This window comes from Sinocyclocheilus grahami, unplaced genomic scaffold (assembly GCF_001515645.1).
Source record: "Sinocyclocheilus grahami isolate Dianchi unplaced genomic scaffold, SAMN03320097.WGS_v1.1 scaffold820.1, whole genome shotgun sequence".
NCBI classification, from domain to species: Eukaryota; Metazoa; Chordata; class Actinopteri; order Cypriniformes; family Cyprinidae; genus Sinocyclocheilus; species Sinocyclocheilus grahami.
The window spans coordinates 210,384-231,300 of NW_015505999.1; the positions used below are offsets into that span (position 1 = coordinate 210,384).

A 20,917-nucleotide genomic window follows, 5' to 3' on the forward strand; every position below is an offset into this window, starting at 1 on the left:
CTCAAACATGAGCAACCCATCTATAGGCCTACATCATTTTTAGGCCATTTCCATTCTTATTATTATTTTTTATTTTTTTAAATAAACAATTTAATCCAGTGCCCATTTTATTTTTGAGTTTGAAAAAGTTTTACAGAGTTACATTTTGTGTTCAGGGTGTACTTTATTTTCAGTTAACTTTTTCGTAGCTGGGCGTAAATAGTCACATGACTAGAGCTGTTAAATTCAAACTCGTCTCTGAAAGATAATGTCTGTTTCCATCAAAGAAAGCGCATTTGGTACTGTATATGTACAATTTATAGGGTCTATTATAACTGAAATTTTAGTTATTATATATATAAATTTAAGTTATAATAGACCCTATTATGCATCATTCTCTCTCAAATTTTTATTTGATGTAAAATAGCAAAAGCGGAAAGTAAAATTTAATCAAAAAAAAAGAAAAAAACAAAGTATAAAAATTAAAACTATGCGGTCACATTATAAAATAGTAGATTTAAAGTATTGTTAAATAAACCAACCAACGTATAACTAAACATATTCATTTATGAATAATTAATTAAATGTATTTTTGACCAACCAAGCAGTTTTTGTCTTATGGTTAGAGAGTCGGTCTCTTAACCCAAAGGTTGTGGGTTCGAGTCTTGTACCGGCAGGGATTGTAGGTGTGAATGTACAGCACTCTCTCCCACCTTCAATACCACGACTGAGGCGCCCTTGAGCAAGGCACCGAACCCCAACTGCATAAATGGCTGCCCACTGCTCCGGGTGTGTGGTGTGTGCTCACTTTGGATTGGTTAAATGCTCTTTTGTCCACTAATTCCAAGTACTTGGCCACATGTCACGACACCTTTCACTAAGTCATCCGAGGAGTAAACAGAAGCGCGGAGAAGGCTTTTATTGTGAAGCTGACTTCCTCTCTTCCTGACTTCCTCTCTCTGTAGCTGGCTTCACATGATGACGCAACTAGCTCATTAACCTATCTACAAGTCATAAGTCAACAGCACGTTTGCCTGCTGAGTGTTTAGAGATCAGAGACTTTGACAAGCCGAGCTCAACTCTTCCCCCAGAACTTATGAACCTATCTGAAAGCTCTACGCGTTACAGTAAAAACCGCTTTGGAGTTTGTCCGGAAACTTATCGCCATCTCCCTTCCGATAACATTATAGCGGATCGTTCTGGCACGGAGGTTTATCATGTAAAACATCCGGGATTTTTGAGATGTGGGGTTTTAATATTCTCTCGGCGGACTTTTGACTTCTGGATCTGAAGGAGAGTTGTAGTTCTGTTTTCGTGAGTTTATACAGGTTTAAACGTCCATCATGATCGGGGATGTAAGAACGCTGTAGGAAAGGAAACGAGCCAGATGTAACGTGTTGCTAGCGGAGAAGTGAGCTGAGCTCTTGAATTATTCAAGATTTAGTGGAATCGTGTGAGATGTTTATATAAGACATATATATTTATATAAAATTGTATATAATTGTATAATTAAAACAGAATTTGACAGAGTTTGCAACCTGTAAATTTGTATATAAATATTCGATGTTACCCAAAAACCCCAGGAAGTAGAAAGCACATAGTAAGTGATCGATTGTGTTAGATTGTAAATAACAACCAATCCAAAAAAAAAAAAAATTGCCATCTCCAGGATTTCAACAATGCGGGATGCGTCTGGGAATTTCAATCTTCTACACAAGACTTGCTCTCTAGTGGTGTTTCTATGTTTCCTACACATCTCTGTCACTCTCATATATTATATGAGAAATTCAGATTCAAGGCAAACCTTTGTACAAAACCAGCAAAGCCCTCAGATCCACAGGAAACTGACCGAACAGAGAGTCGCTACAGAGGAGAGCAGTCTGCCACCTGTGTCTAATGTCACAGAGACCGAGAGAAAGCTGGAAACATGCCCCGACAATCCACCTCGATTGGGTGAGCTGCTGTTTCATTTGTGTAGAGTTGATCTCTGGGAACTTGTTCAAGAGAGAGAGAGATAATGAGTGTGTGTGTGTACCTGTTTTTCTATTCTTTTCTAGTTTTTTGAAAATCTAAAAATGCACAAAGTTTCCTGTGAGGGGTAGGTTTAGGGGTAGGGTTGGTGTAGGGCAATAGAACATACGGTCTGTACAGTAGAAAATACATTACGCCTATGGAGAGTCCCCACGAGGATAGCAAACCAGACATGTGTGTGTTTGTGTAATTGTATATAAATATATTAGTGCTGTCAAGCGGTTAATCGCATTCAAAATAAAAGTTTTTGTGTACATAATATATGTATGTGTACAATTATGTGTGTATATATTATACACACACAAACCCATACAGTAAATATTTACATGTATGTGTATATATATATATATATATATATATATATATAAAATATACAGTGGTGTGAAAAAGTGTTTGCCCCCTTCTTGTTTTTTTTTTTTTTTTGTATATAAACATAACATATTTTCTTAAATATATACATGCACATGTTTGTATTTCTATATACATAATACATATACACACAGTATACACTATGGAAGCCTGTTTCCGCCACTGAATAAAAAATATTTTCTCAGAATTGCGAGTTTATATCTCACAATTCTGAGAAAAAAAATCAGAATTACGAGATATAAACTTGCTATTGCGAGAAAAAAAAGTCCGAATTGTGAGTTTTTATCTCTCAGTTATGACTTTATTTCTCAGAATTGCGAGTTTATATCTCACAATTATGACTTTTAACTCGCAATTGCGAGTTTATACCACGCAATTCTGAGAAAAAAAAAAGTCAGAATTGCGAGAAAAAAGTTGCAATTACCTCTTATTTTTTATTCAGTGGCGGAAACGGGCTTCCATAATACACGCATATATTATGTAAACAAAAACTTTTATTTTGGATGCGATTAATCACAATTAATCGTTTGACAGCACTAAAATAAATATAATTTAATCATTGTTTAACTTTATAATAACATGCAATATGAATTTATATTATATATTTTCAGTTATATGCTGTTTTCTATTTAAAATATATATACTCAGTAAGAAAACTAAAATATATACTGGTCAGAAGTTTAGAATAATTAAGTTTTTTTTTTTTTTTTTAAACCAAGGCTGCATTTATTTGATCAAAAATACAGTATACGCAGTAATATTTTGAAATATTTTTACACTTCAAAATTACAGTTTTTTTTTAAATTATTATCAATGTAGAAATACTTTTAATCCTTTTAATATTTAAAAATACTTTTAATCAACAAGGGTGCATTAAATTGATCAAAAGTGACGGTAAAGATATTTTATAATGTTCCATACATTTCCTTTCAAATTAATGCTGTTCTTTTGAGCTTTGGATTCATCAAAGAACACTGAAAATAGCATAAAGCATAAGATACCCTTTTTAAATGCATTTAGAAATCTCAATGATCCCAAACTTTTGTCCGGCATGCACAAATTTTCATGCCATATCTAAATTTACTGAGATGACAACTACAACTGAAAAATAGGCTTTACTTTCTTTATTCAAAATATACATATTTTTCCAATTGAATTTGGGGTTAAATATGCCTACACTGTAAAAAATAAGTGTAATTTTAACTGAAACATTTAGTAAAAACGCTACGGAAAAAAACAGTTAATAGGTTAACCGTAAGTTCCCGTACTATATACAGGGAAAAACTGTAAAATATCTAACCAGACATTTCATGTAATTTTACAGTAAAATGCTGTTAATTTGACAGTTTTCAGAAGTAAAAATAACAAATCAATGTATAATTTACAGTCAAAAACTGTAAACTGATATTCCCAGAATTCCCTGCATGACACTCCACATTTGAAAGTATTTTGTTTAAATAATCATGTTTTTTAATAGTTTTTGTGATTTAGTTATGTATATTTGGACTTTGTTACATCTTCTGTTGTTTAATGAAAGTTTAATGCATTATTTAAGTATCATGTGTGTTACCATGATGGTGTTTTGTGTTTGCATGAATGACTCTGTGCACCTTCTATATATTAGTATATACTTCTGCTTGTGGCGAAGCTACTCGTGATGCACTTTGATTCTTCATGTGGCTTTCTCTTTTACCACCTGCATTATTATGGTGGTTGTCAGTATTTGTACTGTAAAATTTACAGTTTTTGGCCGTAAATGTGTTTACAGTTTTTCTGTATTTTTTACAAAATTATTCTGGCAACCACAGCTGCCAAAATTATTTAGTAAAAACTACAGACATTTTTTTTTTTTACAGTGTAGATATGTTCTGGGCAGTTTTAAATTCACCCATTTTTGTGCATCTAGGCTGTTTTAGATTGGTTGTTTTTAAATAAAAAGTCTTTGTATAACGAATCCACATACGAGTTTACATTTTGCCAGTATATAATGATTCGGCACAATGCAGTATTTCTGAGAAATCTGTGGTCGTAATAAATGATGTGACCTGTCACTTTGTGTTCCCTCTGTCCAGATTCCAAACACAAAAGCACGTTTTTACAGCTGCTGTGACTCTGGTTGTTATATTTACCCCTTTGTGTAATGCTTTGTTGACAATACAGCAAATTCATGTTTCTTGCATGAGTGTTATATGGTAGTTTTTACATTATCTACTGATGCTGATTAATTGGCTTCACTGAAGCCCTGTGTCGTAATGGAAAAATTGGCCGAGAAGCTTTGTTACACGGTTATTTTGTTTCAGCTATCTTTCTCTTTTGTCAGACAACATTGACACTGTTGCTTGTAGCAACAGTAGCATGATAATGTAATTGGATACACCATAGTGCGATGAATAATAATGAGTTCTCTGAGGAGAGACTGGGTTTACTTTAAGACACAAGGTAGCGCTTGGTTGTTTTTTTTAATGGTCGGAATTATCCAATATCAGTAATGCTTTTTAAAAAATAAGTTTTATGTCTCCATAATAAAGCATGTAATTTGTGTCTTGGTTCTTCTAGTGGGTCCAATGCGGGTAGAGTTTTCTGGCCCGGTCTCCCTAGACCTGGTGATGTCAGAGAACCCAACGTTGAAGCCCGGTGGACGGTTTAAACCCACAGACTGCATTGCCCAGCAGAAGGTGGCAATCATCATCCCCTTCAGGAACCGCGACGAACACCTGAAGTACTGGCTGTATTATCTACACCCCATCCTCCAGCGCCAGCAACTGGACTACGGTGTCTACGTCATCAACCAGGTTTGTCTTTCAACCAGTGCAGTAAAACTTATGCAGTCTTTGACCTGCGAGTCACGAGTGCATAATCTTCAATTGCAGAAGGGTTCAAAGGCCTGTGGTAGTGGAGTCAAGAGGTTAAATTTCTGTGCTAGTTTGTTGAAATAGACAAATGTTTTAATCTGGTTGTTATCATTAATGATGAGTTCCTTCCTCTTAAAGCTGTGTTTTGTAATATCTTTTACTTCTTTAATCTGCATGGTCTACTCTGTTGTGTAATCTGGAATGTAAACTCTCTGTTACGTGGGCGTGCAGGGGCATGAAGTTTGGCATGTGTTTTGCTAAGTGAACTCTTCTCTCAAAATCCACATTTCTCTCTCATTGGCCATTTTGAGTAATGTAGCTCACAAACATGGCTGTTCACAATTACATACATGCTTGTAATGAAAATTGATACTGCTTAACTGATATTTGCACAGATGATTAATTTTAACTCCTACAGCAAAAACTAATATCTTATTGAACACTTATTTCCTCCATTATTTGATGAAAATATTTGCCATTTTTAATTGAGCAAATACATTTTATTTACATGTAAGCTTCCATTATTTTGACAAAAAATTAATTGTGTAAAATAAGTCACTCATATATTTTAAATGGTAACACTTTACAATAAGGTTCCATTTGTTAAAATTAGTTAACTACATGGACTAACAATGAATAATCCTTCTAAAGCATTTCTTAATCTTACTTAATGTTGATTCCAGCATGAACTTATACATAATTAAAACTAAACATTTTATCTATTAATGTTATTTAATGGACCTGAGCTAACATGCACTAACAATGAACAGCTGTATTTTTTATTCGTTAACATTAACAAAGATGAATAAATACTGTAGCAAATATATTGTTCATTGTTAATGTTAACAAATGGAACCTCATAGTAAAGTGTTACAATTGATAGAATGCATGAATACTGATTTGATGCTATGTAAGTTTGACAATTACAAGCATGCGAAATTGGTTAACTGATATTGTGCAAAAGTACCAGTACTTTTGACATCCCTACTTTGAGGAGGTCATGCTACGTACGTTTACAATTAGTATTGTAGCAGATGCTTTTATCCAAAGCAACTTCCAAATGAGGAACAACATGGCAGGCCATTATGCAGTACACAGTGCCATGTAGGGCTGTGATGATAACCGCATTACGTTAATGTTAACAAATGGAACCTCATAGTAAAGTGTTACAATTGATAGAATGCATGAATACTGATTTGATGCTATGTAAGTTTGACAATTACAAGCATGCGAAATTGGTTAACTGATATTGTGCAAAAGTACCAGTACTTTTGACATCCCTACTTTGAGGAGGTCATGCTACGTACGCTTACAATTAGTATTGTAGCAGATGCTTTTATCCAAAGCAACTTCCAAATGAGGAACAACATGGCAGGCCATTATGCAGTACACAGTGCCATGTAGGGCTGTGATGATAACCGCATTACCGCAGTAATGAGATGCCGACCGCGGTGTTGAGGTCATCACCGTCATCACCACAGCACTGCGGTAACAAGCAAATTTCTCCAGCTCGGGATCAATAAAGTCTTATATTAGGCTATCTTATCTTGATCATGTAAATGGACAGCAGTGATTCAGAGCATTGATTGATTATCCATAAGTTTTGCCCAATTATTTACGGGATGATGCAATAGGCTATTTCGTTTCGTATTCGCTTTGAAAAAGCGCTTCTTCACCACGGTAAGAAAAAAATCCCATACCGTCACAGCCCTAGTGCCAAGCTTCATGTGTAAGAGAAGAACAAAAGATGATGGAGTCTCAATATTCAGATTGGGGATTATTTAGTGAATAGCATTTTTTTCAATGGACCCAAATATTTACATTTAATCACCAGGGAATTCTTCAGCTATTTCTCGCCATCATAAAAAAGTACAGCTAATCAGTGCTAAAACGAGGTACATTACACAGTAGTTTCCCCAGACTGTGATAGAGACAGCTGCTGTTTGGGGCTGGGCGTCCTTTCAAAACAACGTTGAGCGGTCTGTTGTCGTTTTTCAGTAAATACCCATGACATTACAGACTGGAACGAGGTGAGACACAGTGCTGCGGTTCTTGTCTCTCTTTTATTTGGGACTCTCAGAGAACAGATGTCTTCATCGAATCCATTTCAAACAATCAGTTATCAGTGGTTTGGGAATTTTCCAAGTAAACAAAATGACTAATGTGTATCATTCTGTGCGGCTTTAAAAGCACTAAAAACATCCTAATGTGCTCGCCAAGAAGGTTTTGGACTTGTCTGTGGTCTTCTCTGATTGTGTCTTCTCTGAAGTGTTACTTGATTGTTCTTTCTAATTATTCTCTTGCTCTCTTTGCCACCCCCTTCTTTTCTCTGCACCTTGCATTTATTTTTTTTCACCCTTTCATCCTACATTCCTTCCCTTTTTCCTGTTCAAACCGAACCCCTTTTATGCACATCAGAGGCCCTTGCGCTCAGGAAAAGGTGAGATGTCTGCTTGCTCTTTATCTGGCCAATCACACTACGCTTCCCTGGCTGCGTCTAACGAATGGTAATGTTGGCTTCTTGATTATCTGTTTTCTCTTTGTTGGTTTCTTTTTCCTTCCTTATTTTCTCTGGCCTCTGTCTCTCACTCTCTTAAGTTCCTCATTTTACCAGGGATGGCAGTTCTGTGCCAAAAATAGCTGTTTTGTGTTGCCAAAGCATAATTTAATCACTTTATCTAATCTTTTTGAAAGACTGGTGACTTTTTAAAGGTTATCTATTTATTTACTGGTGAAAAGTTATATTAATCCAAACATGCTTTATAATTATTTACTCATCCTTATGACATCGCAATCCCATATGTTGCTATTTTTTCTGTTAAACACTGTTAAATGAATTGAATTAAATTAAATGTAATGAGGGTGAGAAAATAATGACAGAGTTGTCTTTTTTTTAATTGATTAGCCTGTATTTATTTTCTCTGCTGTCCTATTTTCTGAAGTGTGCATCTATTTGTGCTACTTACATCTGTGCTATATGAACAATGAAGCTCTTCTTCACTTTCAGTTCTTTGTGTTTTGATTCCTCAAGGGTTTTAATCCTTTTGTCTGCTTTTTTTTTTTAACTCCCTAAAATGTAAATGAATCCTCCAGTGACACATTGCAGGTTGACGATCAGATCTGGTTGTTGACATGTGAGAACACTACATTATGTCGACTCAAAAGATGGCCATAGAACAGGACGATCTGGTTCTTCAAAGCCAAGTCTCGCTTTGAATGCACAGGCCACATCTTCTGAATCAATCGTGGATGTCGTCTGCTCCACTAGAACAAGCGTATCTCAGTTCATTTAGGGCAGCTTGTTTGAGTTTGCTGTGTGTTATAAAAGAGAGGATTGCTACTCTCTGTCGGGTGCAAGGAGGTTAACAGATAGCTCTGGGCTCCTGAGGCTCCGCCGTCATTAAATTTCATTACACAAGCTCAAGTGCCGCCGTGATGCTCTTCAGAGGAAGAAAAGGTGGGCTCCAGACAGAGAGTGCATCTATAAATCATGAGCCGAAGGCCCAAAGCCAGCAGAAAGATTTGAATGACAGTTGGAAATGAGTCACCTTGGAATGTCATATTTTGGCTTTCCAAGATCTTCTTTACAAAAATGTACCATGGTAACCATAGATTCCACCATTGAAAACACAAAGAAACATTGAAACGTATTTTATTACTGTAAAATGGGGCTTCCCAAAGCTCTAATGTTGGGTAATGGTCACATGACATGCAGGTAAACTAATAAAATATTGAATTCTTTTAATTTTACAATTTAATTAAATTTGCAAACCCCAGTTTTGGGAAGCCCGGCTGTAAAATTTATATATTTAATTAATTGGTATAAGATCTTCTACAACCACAGTGGAAGAAGCCTTCAAAATCGTTCGTTCTTTCTTTCTTTCTTTCTTTCTTTCTTTCTTTCTTTCTTTTTATAATAGCAGTGGTGGCAAATACCACATAATACCATATTAGCTTTATCATAGTAACAGCAACTAGCATATTTTGCCAGACACTGATTACCATGGTCCCTTTTTTGTTAAAAACAGCTAAAATTCATTAGTTACTGTTGTCAGACATGGCAATCTTTTCTGTTTTGCAAGGAATTGTGTGAAATTCATGTCAACTTCCACACAAAAGCTAAAAAAAGTAGTTTCTATCCAGTAAAACGTTTTTACCCTTGTAGAACTAGTAGGAATTTTGTTATATGCCATTAAAATAGACCAATATAATACTTTCTGGCCAATAACTAATAATGGGCAATTATGTTGTTTAATAATCCAATTTTAAAGCTGTATTGTTGTCATTTTTATTTTAATCATCATTCACATGAAAATTCCAATTTGATTGTATTTGATTTACAGTAGAAAGGATGACTTCTTGTTTTACTACTTTTAAATAATGGATAACTTTCAAAACCTGCATAAGGAAGTGCATGAGCCGAAGGCCCAAAGCCAGCAGAAAGATTTGAATGACAGTTGGAAATGAGTCGCCTTGGAATGTCATATTTTGGCTTTCCAAGATCTTCTTTACAAAAATGTACCATGGTAACCATAGATTCCACCATTGAAAACACAAAGAAACATTGAAACGTATTTTATTACTGTAAAATGGGGCTTCCCAAAGCTCTAATGTTGGGTAATGGTCACATGACATGCAGGTAAACTAATAAAATATTGAATTCTTTTAATTTTACAATTTAATTAAATTTGCAAACCCCAGTTTTGGGAAGCCAGGCTGTAAAATTTATATATTTAATTAATTGGTATAAGATCTTCTACAACCACAGTGGAAGAAGCCTTCAAAATCGTTCGTTCTTTCTTTCTTTCTTTCTTTCTTTCTTTTTATAATAGCAGTGGTGGCAAATACCACATAATACCATATTAGCTTTATCATAGTAACAGCAACTAGCATATTTTGCCAGACACTGATTACCATGGTCCCTTTTTTGTTAAAAACAGCTAAAATTCATTAGTTACTGTTGTCAGACATGGCAATCTTTTCTGTTTTGCAAGGAATTGTGTGAAATTCATGTCAACTTCCACACAAAAGCTAAAAAAAGTAGTTTCTATCCAGTAAAACGTTTTTACCCTTGTAGAACTAGTAGGAATTTTGTTATATGCCATTAAAATAGACCAATATAATACTTTCTGGCCAATAACTAATAATGGGCAATTATGTTGTTTAATAATCCAATTTTAAAACTGTATTGTTGTCATTTTTATTTTAATCATCATTCACATGAAAATTCCAATTTGATTGTATTTGATTTACAGTAGAAAGGATGACTTCTTGTTTTACTACTTTTAAATAATGGATAACTTTCAAAACCTGCATAAGGAAGTGTGTATTGTAATAAATAAATAAATAATTTTGTCTGAGATTATTCGCTTCAGTATCTGCCCATTCAGATTGTTACAGGTCATTTATCTTGCCCTATACTGAAAAGCTCACTTAGAAAAGGAAATGTAGGCTTTTTGGAATAGTGTGCATTACGGGTGTTCTGTTTTTGCCACCTGCCAACCATGTTGTGAAAGATTAAACTGATAGCAGTGACGTGCTCCCATACAGCAAGCACAAGTGTTCTGATTTTATTAGTTTAAACATAGACACCCGCTTTAGCAAACACTCATTTCATTTTTATGGCACGAAAGGTCAGCTATAAATCACACTGCTTTATAGACATTGTAACACATTTCTTCCACCACCCTCTCATATGTGATTTCATTTGTATTTAATGTGTATTTTTCAGCTTTGTATCATCCTCTGACCCCTCTCTCTCTCTTTTAATGACAGGACGGCGAGGAAACGTTCAACCGCGCCAAACTGCTCAACGTTGGTTACGCTGAGGCTTTGAAGGAGTATGACTACGATTGTTTTGTCTTCAGTGATGTAGACCTCATCCCAATGGATGACCGCAACTTCTACAAGTGCTTCAATCAGCCCAGGCATCTGTCTGTATCTATGGACAAGTTTGGATTCAGGTATTTCTGGTCTTTGTTGATGGTGTATTTTCAATACACAGGTAATATGGAACAAACATGGTTTGTTTGCACATGGTATTTGGACAAGTTATTCTCTGAAATACTTTGGAGTATCATGTTGGCTATATGTATGTGCAAATTTATATACTGCGGTGTACATATTTACATGAATATATGCAGACAGTACTGCATTACAGTATTTTTTTATTGCCATAGACTTTAATATATAATCATTTTCTTTTTCTGGAAAAAATACTTTATTGTCTTACACTATGGTTTAAAAGTTCGAGCATAAGAGATTTCATTCAAAAACATGAAAATGTCTTACTGACTTCAAACTTTTAAAGTTTAAGTTTTTTAGTGGATATACAGTCATAGAGATATAAAACAACTCTCTCTTCTAAATACCACTGTATATAAATATGGTAATCGTTCATTTCCATGGTATATACCAAATTACACCTACAGTGGGTATGGAAAGTATTCAGACCCCCTTAAATTTTTCACTCTTTGTTATATTGCAGCCATTTGCTAAAATCATTTAAGTTAATTTGTTTTCCTCATTAATGTACACACAGCACCCCATATTGACAGAAAAACACAGAATTGTTGACATTTTTGCAGATTTATTAAAAAAGAAAAACTGAAATATCACATAGTCCTAAGTATTCAGACCCTTTGCTCAGTATTTAGTAGAAACACCCTTTTGATCTAATACAATACTAATACAAATGTTGTAGGATCAGACTCTCTATGGTTGGTCTATGACCTTTGTGTTCTTAAAAGAATATTCTGGGTTAAATTTGCTGTAAATGTGTTTTTCATTAAATTTTTATGAGGGATGAGTCGACTTTATTTTCATTGGTAATCCATAACAGGCCACAGATGCTGCTGATTTAACCAGGTCATATTTAATCCAGAATATCCTTTAACCTTAGGTTACGCCAGCAGGACTTTGTCCTGTAATAAGTAAGTCACTTTAGATAAAAACGTCAGATAAATGATAAAGTAGTGGTGTTTGGATGGGAATATTCTAGCGACGTCACACATGATTCCCATTAGGGCCCATTGAGAGCTCAACTGTCTGTCTGAAATGAAACTGTAGCTTGTTGGAGCGGCTTGTACCAGTGACCTCCAGCACAAGTTCCGTGTAACATGAGTATGATGTATGTGAAGGCGTGTGTGTGCTCACGTGTGTCCTTTGGTATTTACAGTGTGTAATGAGGAAATGATAAAGGTTAGGTTTTAAACACCCACACACTGAATCAGTTGTGTTGCTCTTTTGTAACCTATGTCGGCAATCTTTTATAAGGTCTTTACAGCGTTCACCACTGCTAGCATGGGCCGCAGGAGCTGGGCGGCTTTTTTTTCCCCCCACAGAACTTCAAAAGCATCTGGATATCATTTGTAATTTTCAAGAGTTACCGTGCGGAAGAACGTCAGACGAGAGAGAGCCAGAACCTGATGTAGGATAGTGTTTGCTCATTAATTTCAAACAGAGACCCATTTGTGTAGAGACAATCATGTAGAAACTAAGCAAAATAGCTGTCAAATGATAACGAATGCCGTGAAGATTGGACAGACATTTGGCTTAAAAAAAAAAAACAAGTGTGCTTTGGCATGCTTTACTCTATAATTGTCCTGTGTTTGAATTTTAATGTATTTAAATGTACTTGTTTCCCTCTCTATGCATTTTGTGTTACTTTGAATGTTATTTTGAATGCATGTTCACTTTACCTGGCCGTGATTTTGCAGTTTCTAAAGGGACAGTCCACCCAAAAATGAAGTTATATTATAATTTACCAGTGCTGGGTTACTAATGATTACATGTAATCTGGATTACGTAATCAGATTAAAAAAAATGTAGTACTTGTAATTAGATTATATTACATTTTAAATGCTCATATCAGATACATATAGTTACTTTTTATAAATTACGTGATTACTAATTATTCACACAATGGTAGTAAGTTATTCATCATTTGCTGATTCTCCCTAATTCCTCTTTTTATATTTTCCTTTCTAAAAAATTCTAATGTGTTTAGCTTTGAATATTTACAATATAGAATGGCTATGTACATTTTCATGTAAATTAATTTGCAATCCATTTGGGGACAAAAGCACCTCTCAGTCAGTTATACCATGTTAATTTAAAATAATTTAACAACACATTGGCATGTTCACAGTTCTCTGATGTCAGTTAATGGTCACATGCAGGTCAACAAATTAACTATTTCAAATGTAGACATTTTATTTAATGTATTCATCTTAATTTGACATTTTTATGATTTAATTAAATATGATATTTTCATCAATTCATAAACCCTCTGCAGCTCTTTCAGTGAAATGATGTAGTGATTTATAGTAGGTATTAACAGCAAAGGTGTGTATCCATTTTAGTGTTATTAGAGGGCTAGAGAAACAAATAATAGCAACTCTGAGTAGAAGGTTCAAGTGGTGATCTTGTGATTATGCTGACATTCAGGATTACTAACATTTTTTAAATCCGTGCTCAGATGGCAAGGTTTCCAGTTATTTGACTAGAAGCAACTCTTTGTGAGTGTGATCTCTATAAAATAATACAAAATAAATAGAAAATATTGTCTAAGATATATTTAAACCATTAGTTAGCTAACTACTATTTTTTTTCCTATTTCGTTTGAAATGGTCCTGCTGTTTAACAAATATTTTTTTAGAAGTACAAATATTAGATACATTTTGGTATTTTTTTATTTTATTTTATTATGTAACACAAGACACTGTAATGTATTATTAATTAATATTTTTATTATTAATAAATGAATCAATTCTTAATTGATTTAAGAAATTAATTGATTTTTTAATTTCTAGAGACATAATAATAGATAACAATTTCTGGTGCTCTTAGTTTGGTCAAAGGTATCTCACACCAAACTGGTTAAACTGCGTGCTCCCTGATGGCCAACTATTGCTATGGTTATCACTGTCAACCATCACACGTTTGGGTTAGTAGGAGTGGCACCACCTGATCATTTACAAGACCAACTGGCTTACAGCAAAACACAGAGGCAGCAGATGTTTAAGGGCTCATATTCAGCCCCCTGCCAGTTCTCATTAGTGCACCGTCATTGAAACACTAATTTCCGTGCAGAGAAAAATCAAGCTATATGCTGCACTTCTTCTGCACCTGATATAGCAACTGCCACCCAACACGCAACTGTTCCTCAGTGTTTCTATCTCTCTCGGTCCGTTTCCAACAGGTTGCCATACGTACAGTACTTTGGTGGCGTGTCATCCCTGAGCAAGGAACAGTATCTGAAGATCAACGGCTTCCCAAACAACTACTGGGGCTGGGGAGGAGAAGATGATGACATATTTAACAGGTCAGAGAACTCTTTAAAAAAATACTCCACCCAAAAATGAAAATTCTATACTTATTTACTCACCCTCATCTCGTTCCAGACCCATCTACTGAGTGTTTTTTTTTTCTTCTTCTTTCTGTGGCACAAAAAAAATCTCTTACTGAAAATAATGGTAAACAAGTTTGGAACATCATGAGGGTGAGAAAACAATGGCAGAAAATCACATTGTGAAATGTCCTCCCTTGTATTTACATTTGTGCACACCCACATTAAAATACTGTCTGTGAATGGAGATGCAAGTATAGTGTGAACGCCTCTTTTAGTGCAGTTAACAGAGGAAACCTGATCCAGCAAAAACCGGAAACGTAAATTCAGCTGAGGGTTCCATTTTAAGCCTCACACATCCTGTTGCTGTACTGTCAGCATGGCACTGCAAAATCACAAAGCACATACAAATAAGCAATGTTTCTTGAGCACCATTATTAGAATTATTAGATTTCTGAAGGATCATGTGACTCTGAAGACTGGAGTAATGGTGCTGAAAATTCAGCTTTAACATCAAAGGACTAAATTACATTTTAAAATATCTTTTAAAATATATCAATTTCAAAATATTACAGTTTTTAATGTATTCTTAAATAAATACAGCCTTGACGAGCAGAAGACTTTAAAAATAAATAAATACATTTCAAAAATCTTAACGACCTCAAACATTTGAACTGTAATGTAGTTGAAATGAATAGCATAGTATTACTGAAATGTCCTGGTTCTATGTTCATAACAGTTTGGGAGATAAAGAGCATTCTACCAACAGCAGGACATGGCAGATAAAAACTCTTATCATCAGTTTGTCAGGGTGCAGACGGAAGACGATAGCTGTTTAACGTCTTATTTGCATGTCGCAGAGTCATTTTCCACAGCTGTCTTGTTTCTCGTGTGTGTGTGTGTGTGTGTGTGTGTGTGTGTGTGTTTTTTTTGTGAGTTTCACCACTGTTTAAAGGGTAGTGGAGAGTTACACTGGACTGGGAAATATTGTGAACTTGCATCATCTGCATGAACACCTGCATTTGTCAGCTGCTCAGCTACAGCCTTGTTTTTGCTGTGGAGCATTCAGGAAAAGGAAAATACTTGCAGAGCAGGAAACTGCTTTTAATATTTGAAAAGCCTGAGAATACTGGGTGATAGTGCAGTCTCACTACTGCTTTAAGTCTTCTGCCTGGCAGTTAAAACAACCGGTGAAGGAAAGCATTAGTAACCACCCAGCGCACCATGGCAACTCCAGAACAATGTGAATAGGGTGCCTGCCCCCCTTTTTCAGTTACTCTGATTCATTTTTCCAATAGGAATAAAAAAAAGTCTTCGTTTAAGTGTTAAAGCGCTATAAGCCATGAACCAGGCCAACCAGTAATGAGGAGAATTACAAACTTATATATATTTAAGTTCTTTGAGAGCATGGTGACACTGACTCGTTTATGCCTCGCTTGGGACGATTTGCTTGCTGCGACTCTCTGATTGGTGGAATTTTCTATACAGCATCATATAGGTAATGTAGTTTTACCAGGGATTCTACAGTACTGTTAAATATGATTATTTAAAACATTCATTGAAATAATGTGAACTGATGGCTTCAGCAAAAGCGTTTACCATCGATTAACAACCTCAGAACTCGCAGTAGCTCTGTCTCAAAGAAAATTAATGACGTTTTCATTTCCAGAACCTGACTGACGCACTCTGTAAAACTCAGAAGACCTTAACAAGTCAAGCAAGACCATTTCCAATCAAACAAGTTCATCTTGTATCTACATGAATTAGGAAAGATCAGTATCTATCATGTTCTTTGACTCTTTTAAAGAGACCGTTCACCTAAAATGAAATTTTTTTTTTCATTGGGGTCCAGTGTTGTTCTCCTCCACTTATAATGTGTCTAGACCAATGCGCTTTAAATCAGATGTATTAATTATGGACTGGAAAGAGGCTGATACGAGCTGCATGTTTTCACAGGGTTGCCTCCAAAGGGATGTCTATATCAAGGCCTGATGGGATCATTGGAAAATGTAGAATGATCCGCCATGATCGGGACAAACAAAATGACCCCAATCCACAGAGGTACTTAAACATATTACAGCTGTAAATCTTACGTACTCTGATAATCTCACTGGTTAAATACATTGCCACATTTAAAAGATGAAATTGTGTGGGAGTGAAACAGTACTTTGTTATATACACTTAATTGAAAGTGATAACCCCTCGTATCAGTTGGATGCCAGATTTGTTTAGCGATTTAAAAAAAAAAAAATATATATATATATATATATATGTATGTACAATGTTATAAATAGCCCTGCTTTGGGTAATGTTAATTGTCATTTCCTGTCACAGGTTTGACCGAATAGCTCACACAAGGCAAACAATGGCAAGGGATGGGATCAATTCATTAACATATAAGGTTGTTACAATTGAGAAAGACCAGCTATTCACCAAAATCACAGTGGATGTGGGAAAACCATGATTCCTGCGTAGAGACCAACATAAAACTGAGAGAAACCGCAGCGCTGGCTGTCGAAACCAGATGTGCCTTGATAGTCAAATGGATCATTTTCAAAGTGGATTCTATATTTTTAAAAAGACACGCAAGTACTTAGAAATTTTTGTTTTGCCATCTTTGCACATGTGATGGTGAACACAGGGGTCTGGACTCCTTTTGCCCAGTGTATCAGAACTGTTCGGCTGCTAAAGGAGACACACAAGGGTTTCAGGTTGTCCTCGAGGTGACGGGCCAAACTTGTTCTGTCTCAGACACTTCTGCTGAGGAAAAAGACTATATTTTGAGCCATTCAATAAAAGCAGCAAATTAAAGTGAACTGAATTGCTGATGAAAATATCCTTGTGGTGGGACAAAGTATGTGAGTTGCTGTGTATGGGATTATTTAGTTGTGTGTTTGAAAGCGAATATTTAAAGGATCGATTTAGTTAATCAGCAACCTAAGCAATGCAACAAAAAAAAATTGAAGATGTACCAATCAAGGGTTGTTGATACTGGCAAACTGGCATTTATGGGCTGTCACATTTTTGTTTACTTTTATTACGAATTGCATCTCATTATCTCGTTGCTGTACCAGGTTATTTGTACTTTACAGAGCCTTTTAAATGATATCTCTCTTTGTTAGGAGTGAGATGTCTGAATGTATTGGCCTGCATGGTTTTTGATGCGTATTTGACCATTATTATGTTTGCTGGAACACCAAAGTGGCAGCCTTGCATCTTAAAAGACATTAATTTCCTCCCTTCTGTTTGGTGCATTATCTTTTTGATTGCAAATCTATCCAATCAAATGCAGCATTATCAGGCCAAGCTTTCAGATTTGCTCTGTTCCTTTTCATGCTTTTCGGTCCTTTATTGCATTGTGAATTTCTCAGATCCATGCTGGTTATTAAGGGCACAAGAATATTCAAGCTCTCTACTGTAATGAAAACATGAAGCCATTGAGAACTTTGCTGAATTGACCTGTTGATACTTGTATCTTTTTTTTCTCTCACATGTGCTGGTCTGCAGAAAACAGTGTTTTATGTTAAAACCTGTCATTGTGGAAACCAAAAATGCCTTTCAACTCTGTCAGGGGACGAAATGCAGACGAAGCAAATGAATGTATGTCAGCTGTTTGCTCAAGTGCTTTTCAAGATGGCGACTAACAGCCCGTACACAATGTACAGAATGTTTAAGTTGCGCAGCCAAATTTTTTCCTCTGTGCCGAGCACCCCAAAAGACCCATAGATTTTCTTTCCAGCTAAAAAACTCTCCAATGCCTTATAATAAGTCCTTTGCAGCAGGAAAGAAAACTACCTCTCCACACGGCACGCCACTCGCAAGCAGAAGGGATTAGCAGCTAATGCTGTCTCTCAAACCAAATGCTTTGGCAAATAATCTTGGGCTTTTTTTCCTCTTAGCTCAGTTAAAGCGAGGTCTAAATCTGTTTAGACAATGGTCTTTGTTTGAGAGCCAGCACATAATTAATTGTATTCTTTCTTTCTTTCTTTCTTTCCAACAACTTTTTTGTTTTCTATTTTTAATGTTCCTCTTACTTTAGTGTAATGCAGTGAACAATGAACGTAATTTGGAATTATGGAAAGTAAATAATTAAATTGGGTTTGATTTAACTTTACTCTGTGTGTGTTGTGAATTGTAATAAAAGGCAGTCATGTGATGCGTTTGGCCAGAGGCAGCCATCATGGCCTTTTCAGCAGAAAACATTGTAACTTTCCACGCACACAAACCATTAAATCTTGCCTTGCCACCGATGCGATCTTACCTCGGAGCTAATGGTTTATTTCTCTAGTTATAGTTATATGTATAACATAAAAAGGATGAATGGAAGGATAGATAGACTTTGTCTTATCTTTAAAATAAACACATTTATAATTTTCCTCTGAATCAGATAACGCAAATTGCCGTGTATAGACATACTGTTTATTTCTGCCAATGAAGCAGTGCCAAAAAAAAGCATTATCAGGAAGTTCTCATAAACAATAGGCCATGCTTTGGTTTTCTCATGGTGGCTTTATGTGAACATGAGCCATTACAAATGAGAATGTCATTAGCTGCCACTGTAGTAAATGTTCAGGGTGGAGCGTATCATGGGATTCCGCTGCTGTTTGCATGATGTGCAACACTAGGCACTATACACACGTTTTTTTGCATGTAGCAACTTTTAGGTGTTTGTTACAATAATAGTATTTTATAACAGGGAATTTGAAGTTAAAAGTCACCCCTTGTCATTAGGGTGTTTAATTCCAGGTTGTTCCATCTAAACGATGATCACAGGTGTAGAACACTTCTGTGCAATTCCTCATGAAATCCCCAACTGATGTGGCTAACTAGTCAAGGCGAAATAACTGGGGGATTCTTAAGCTTAAGAGAATGAAGTGGGAATTAGAACACTGTTTGCACAAAGTCTGGCTCGCCCTGGAGAGACAAACCTGTTTCCTGGTGGACAAACTGGCCAGAGACTCTCAGGTCACCTCAGTGCACAGAAACCAGCAAGACTAGATTAATGATCCATGTTTTTAACAACCTCAGCATGGCCTGCTGCTGCTGACCTGTTGAGAACACATGCAACTCATATTTCACCCTAAAATCTAACGAATTTAAATAACTTTTTGCAAAAAGACAATTAAGCACATTTCCCCAAATTCCTATTATGAAGTCTTATTACTATTATGCAAAAAAAAAAAAAGATATTTAAATTTAAGTATTTTTACGTGATGGTGTTTGTTGTTCTGCTTTTAATTTAGGTTTTCTTTTGTAACATTATCAAATAGGCCGTTTTATAATGATTATACATCAAGAGTTCAAATATAGGTGTGTGTGTGTGGATGATACTGTTGACACCTTTCTACATGCAAAGTTATAAAACCATGATCCGCACTCAACAACAAAAAAAAAGTCTTTCTGTGTTTTATTTTACATTAATCACCAGTAGGACAAATCATGATTTAAAAAAAAGAGATTGAACTGTTTAACACACTGAAGAAGGCTTTCATCCGCGGCTTTCAGTGCGAATAATGGTTTTATACAAATAATTTAATAGATTGACGCAACCAGATATTAAGTGACAAAAGAGCGCAGTGCAAACAGCTTTGTACATGCAAAGTAATGACTTATTATTTGTGTTTTTATCTCTAAGTTTACTCAAATTTGTTTTAGATCATTATCCTGTTAAGGTGTCTTAAATGCCTGACAGAAACCAGTTTACTTAGGATTCACCTTCACACACACGTCTTTCCCTCTGCACCAATCAGACTGGTCTTGTGTATTTTATACGCAGCTGTGTTGGTGTGAAGAGAAAATATAATTTATGGTGTTTGTTGCTTGTTACAGTAAACGCCTGATGTTTTTGCTGTGAAGATTTGCCAAATAAAATCCAAACTTCTTATTTTATCTAAACATCTTATTTTGCATCAGTGTTTAGTTGTAATTAGATGGATATAAATTTGATTTAGCATGTTTTTTTTTTTTTTTCAGAATAATCCCTGGGAAATTCAGCTACAATATCAAATAGATGTCACACTCAGATTGCTGCAATTATTTATTATTTTTTTTAATTTTTTTAGTCATACACAGACAAAATGTGGGGTTTTACATTCACAGGAAACATAAGTTTACCCTTATTTTGACTGATATGAAGTAACTTGTATATAATTTAAAAGAATGTGATATCATACTTGAAACCCCAAATATTTAGTCAAAGTTTTCTTTTCTTTTTGTAATAAGTGATAAACACATGTACTTTAAATAAGTAATTTTAAATAAGCCAGGGCCTTTCAACTAAATTTGTATATTGGTCAGGTCCAAAGGGAATCATTTCCTCTTCCGCCACAAGAGCTGT

The 20,917-nt window shown here is 35.3% G+C and overlaps 1 protein-coding gene across 2 annotated transcripts in view; it reads left to right on the forward strand.

Annotated features, from left to right (window-relative positions):
* The window catches only part of LOC107562374 (beta-1,4-galactosyltransferase 1-like), a 32,992-nt gene extending 14,112 nt beyond the window's left edge, over positions 1-18,880 (forward strand). The window contains exons 1-7 of one of the 2 annotated variants that reach the window (XM_016247000.1): positions 1,006-1,432; positions 1,649-1,932; positions 4,936-5,171; positions 11,007-11,194; positions 14,434-14,556; positions 16,537-16,641; positions 16,915-18,880. In XM_016247000.1, coding sequence (XP_016102486.1) covers positions 1,659-1,932; positions 4,936-5,171; positions 11,007-11,194; positions 14,434-14,556; positions 16,537-16,641; positions 16,915-17,044 — 1,056 coding nt within the window. In that variant the 5' untranslated portion in view covers positions 1,006-1,432; positions 1,649-1,658 and the 3' untranslated portion in view covers positions 17,045-18,880. Of the gene's footprint in view, positions 1-1,005; positions 1,433-1,635; positions 1,933-4,935; positions 5,172-11,006; positions 11,195-14,433; positions 14,557-16,536; positions 16,642-16,914 lie in introns of those variants that run through there. The other variant, XM_016246999.1, reaches the window with a different exon arrangement.
* The last annotated feature ends 2,037 nt before the right edge of the window (positions 18,881-20,917 follow it).